We start from the raw sequence: 4,220 nt of genomic DNA on the forward strand, positions 1-4,220 counted from the left end.
CAAAGAAATTAAAACAAATAAGCAAACTTATTTGAAATTTTAAGAGATGATTATATTAATTCCTTGAAACCAAGATTAGTACTATGGCTAAATGATTAATCACTCTTATATCTCATTTATGCAAACTAATTGAGGAAAAACTAAGTCTAAGAGAGAAAGGGGGCATACCATACCCCTTTTAGGCCTAGTTGACAAGGAAATTGAATTCTAACCTAGTCTAAACATGATGATGGAAAATGAGCAGGACAGTTATTGTTGCCCTTTTTTATTTTCAAATTTCCTATTGGAGTTATAATTGTTTCGTGGATCGCAGACCTCTTTCAGTGACCCAAAAATTCAAGTATTCATAAAGAGGAAAACTTCAAGAATGCTTGTCCGCCTGGAGTTTAGGGACCCAAGGCATCAGAATATGATTTTCAGACTTCCAATAAGGGCAGCATCTTATTTATACTATCAGGCTATGATGATTTGCTGGTTATATCACCAAGCTTTCGTTTGCTATATAGGAACATGGTTAGCCGCCATGGGCCGACAGATAATTATCACTGTTTAGAGATGGTGATGTCTCCGATATTGAATTTCTTTCTTGGATGATAACCCAATGGATGAATTGATTACTTCATCAGAAAAGGCCAGACAACCTTAACATGAAAGGGTGGATAAATGGAGGAAAAAAATCACAATGTACCACTGTACTTGAACACCGACTTAAGTTCCATAATTCAAAGGTGACATGCAACAAATAGACAGGGAGGGAATAGATGAAACATGGTTGAGCTTTGAAGCCGACATCCAAGATGTTTACCTTCCATTTTCATTCTTTGAGGATCCATAAAGGTGGTAAACTTAGGCATGATGATACAGGAAGTAAGGAAAAAGAGCAGCAAATATGGATTGAGGTGCAGATATACACGAGACATTGATTCTAGAAGGAGAAATAATTACCTGATAAGGAACAAAGGCAGCCGTACCTATTTTTGAACAGCAATTTCAACCACATTCAATCATATATTAAAGCTTCCCAGAAATGCAAGCTTTAGAAAAACGTGCACATTCTAAGCTCCCAATGTGCGCCTGACCTGATTCAGGGCTTTGTTTCTGCAAATGAGCCGCTTTATCAAGGAAAAATTCCAAAATCGAGTGCAATAAGAGAAGGGTCATGTCCTCTTTTTTTCCAACTGAACAAGTAATCTGAGCTGAGTGTTGATGTCAACATGCACTTTAGTTGTCTGCCAAATTGCTGAAAATCAGACTCTGTATTTTCTTAGCTTAGCACCTTGACGAACAAGCCAAGTGGGAACCAAGCTAAAGATGGGATAAGGATTGATGGAATCCCCTAGGTCGTTCGAATACTAATGTTGCTAGGATTTTCTTGCAGTTCTAGGAAACCATGCTTTCATAATTAAAATGTTCTCTCCATCCTTTGGAATTCGGACGTTACTGTACAGGTCCCATTATCTAGGGTTCAGCACAGAGGTTCTTCTTCTCTTACCCTCTGCCTCGAGTCTGAAATTTTTAACTGATCAGTGCTATTCGGTTCATCCATTATTTGCTTTTTCTGTTGATTTCAATAAGTCGTATCATGTCTAGTCCTCTTAGAAGCTAATGCTGGACAGATGATGAGAAACGAGGAGCATTTGTCCTCAAATTTCATCTTTCAAATTGCATCTTACTATATAGAGCATTTCCTGAATTTGTTTACAGCTTGGGTGGGAATTGTCGCCTGACATGAATGTGTGAACCGTCCCTTCAAGTTCAACTGTACTTGCACCTATCATCTTCTTAAATCTTCCACTTCTCATTGCCTTTCGAATATCTGCCACTTCCTCCCATAGGCCAGCCTCAGCATACATATTAGAGGAGATAACATAGTTTCCGCATCTATCAGGCTCTATCTCTAGCAGCTCTTTTGAAACTTTCTCGCCAATTCTGACATTTCCATGAATACAGCAAGCACCGAGTAGAGTTCTCCAAATAACTGCGTCTGGCTCCACAGGCATGTTTCTAATAAAGTTGTATGCATCGTCCAGCTGGCCACATCGGCCGAACAAATCGACCATGGCACTGTAGTGTATCATCGTAGGTTCAATTCCGTATTCATTTCTCATCAAATCAAAGTACTCACATCCTTCTTTTACTAAGCCAGAGTGGCTGCATGCGCATAAAAGACCAAGAAACGTCACATAATTTGGTCCAACAGGAACCAGTTTCATTTCATGGAAGAGCTGGAGAGCATCCTCGGTGAGGCTGTTCACTGCCAAGCCCAGAATCATTGCGCTCCAAGTCCACACGTTTTTTTCGCTAATCCTATCGAACAGTTTCTTCGCAACATTCACGGCGCCACATTTAGCGTACATGTCAACTAGTGAAGTACCAAGATGAACATTCATAGCAAGCCGTCTTTCAATGTAGCAATGAACCAGCTTCCCCAAACTAACGTTTCCCAACTTTGCAGCAGCAGAAAGCAAGCTGACTATGGTCACCTCATCAGCTTCAACGTCAGAAAATCTCATTCGGGCAAAAAAATGGACGCCCTCATCAAAATACCCATTCCTTATGAAGCCATGAATCATGGAATTCCAGGAAACTACAGTTCTCGATGGCATATTATCAAACACCTGAGCCGCATCGTCCATCTCACCACAGGATGAGTAGAAGTGTATCAAAGAATTCTGACTGTAGATGTCGGTGGCGTACAGAGTCTTTGCCAACTGGGCGTGAATCTGCTGACCACCTTCTACAGCACGAAGATTTGTACACGCTTTGAAAAGGAAAGGGAACGTCAGGTTGTTCGGTTTTCGAGAGAGCCGTAGCATTCGCGAGTAGGCTAGGATGGACTGAATCGGGGTGTTACTCCCAGAGAAGCCTCTGATAACGCAATTCCACGAAGAAGATCTAGGATTCTTCGTCTGATTGAGAAGAAGAAGAGAATGGGAGAGGTCACCAAAAGGTGACAGTGAGCAGAGCCTCACCAACTCTTGGAGAACGAAGCCCTGTTGGTCATGGAGCAGCCCGCAGACTACGACGTGGGCCTGGATCTGCTTGAGCTGCTTCATGGAAGCACACACTTGGAGGAGGGAGAGGCAAAGCCGTTTTATCGAGATAGGATGCTTGGAAATGCATGGCTGGTGCTCTGAAATCTCGGAACCAGCCGTCAGGCCACCGCACAACCGCGAAGCCATGTTACCATCTCGGGGGGAAGAGGCGTGACTGAGCCCTCTTCCGAAGATTGCCGGATCCAAACTTATGAAATTACCAGCATTGGTATCATTTACAGGCAAAAGTCTCTTGATGGTCGGCGATTTGGAGCTGGGAATTTCATTTGATCTGTCGGCGGCGGATCTCCAATGCTTTCTCCATGTCATGTATTGGATGGAGACTTTCAATCGGAATAGAGTTTTAAACCAGGATTTGGGTTTGCTTTGTAAGCTGGTTTGTTTCCGAACTCCTTGTTGGGTTTGAAACGTTGAATAGAAGATCTCTCTCTCATTGTTCCGCATCTCCCAAGTCGCACAAATACGGGTATAGATATGGGGGAGGCGGGCACAAACACAACAATTTTAAAAGTACAACTTCAGCATGGCCGCAATCTCTCTCTCTCTCTCTCTCTCTCTGATGGCAGGGTTTTTAGTTTACCTCTCTCTCTCTCTCTCGGCTCTCTCCTCTCTCTCTCGTCGTCGCCTGATGCAGAGCTCGGGAGGTGCCCAAGTTCCTCGCCCCTTTCTCCCTTTGTCCCACCCAACTGCTCGCCTGTCGCTCCCATCCGCCCGTCTCCTCACCTCACCTGCTCGCCCGTCTCTCCCACCCGCCCGCTCCTCACCTCCCGCCTGACCGCCTACTCACCTCCCGTCTGCTCACCTGCCGCCCATCTCGCTTGCCCGCCCGGCCGCTCACCTCCCACCTGCCCACCTCCCCCCGTCTGCTCACCTGCCGCCCGTCCGCTCACCTCCCACCTCCCCCCGTCTGCTCTCTTGCCGCCCGTCTCACTTGCCCGCCCATCCGCTCACCTCCCACTGCCCACCTCCCGTCTCCTCACCTCTTTGGAGCTGCATGCCAATTGTTCGATGAATTGTCTCTTACAGCATTTTGTTAGTTGACTCGTCCTCTATTGGCGCCTCTCTCTCACGTTGCGCTAAGTTGTGCCTTACCAGCCTGCGGAGCCGTGCTTAGCTTAGGCTTTGAGCGGGTCCAGACGCAGCTGCCTTGGCAGTGGGTGGACA

General features: G+C 45.5%; 1 protein-coding gene across 1 annotated transcript; it reads right to left on the reverse strand.

The window, feature by feature from the left end:
• Positions 1–868: 868 nt before the first annotated feature.
• LOC116258582 (pentatricopeptide repeat-containing protein At2g36730) lies at positions 869–3,785 on the reverse strand. Its single transcript, XM_031635781.2, has one exon. The coding sequence runs from the start codon at positions 3,498–3,500 to the stop codon at positions 1,644–1,646; it is 1,857 nt and encodes a 618-aa protein (XP_031491641.1). The 5' UTR covers positions 3,501–3,785; the 3' UTR covers positions 869–1,643.
• Between the last annotated feature and the right edge of the window lie 435 nt (positions 3,786–4,220).

This window comes from Nymphaea colorata, chromosome 8 (genome assembly GCF_008831285.2).
Source record: "Nymphaea colorata isolate Beijing-Zhang1983 chromosome 8, ASM883128v2, whole genome shotgun sequence".
Taxonomy (NCBI): domain Eukaryota; kingdom Viridiplantae; phylum Streptophyta; class Magnoliopsida; order Nymphaeales; family Nymphaeaceae; genus Nymphaea; species Nymphaea colorata.

Bases quoted from the DNA above. Each gene is read 5' to 3' on its own strand.
- LOC116258582 (XM_031635781.2), bottom strand. From the start codon at position 3,500: ATGCGGAACAATGAGAGAGAGATCTTCTATTCAACGTTTCAAACCCAA.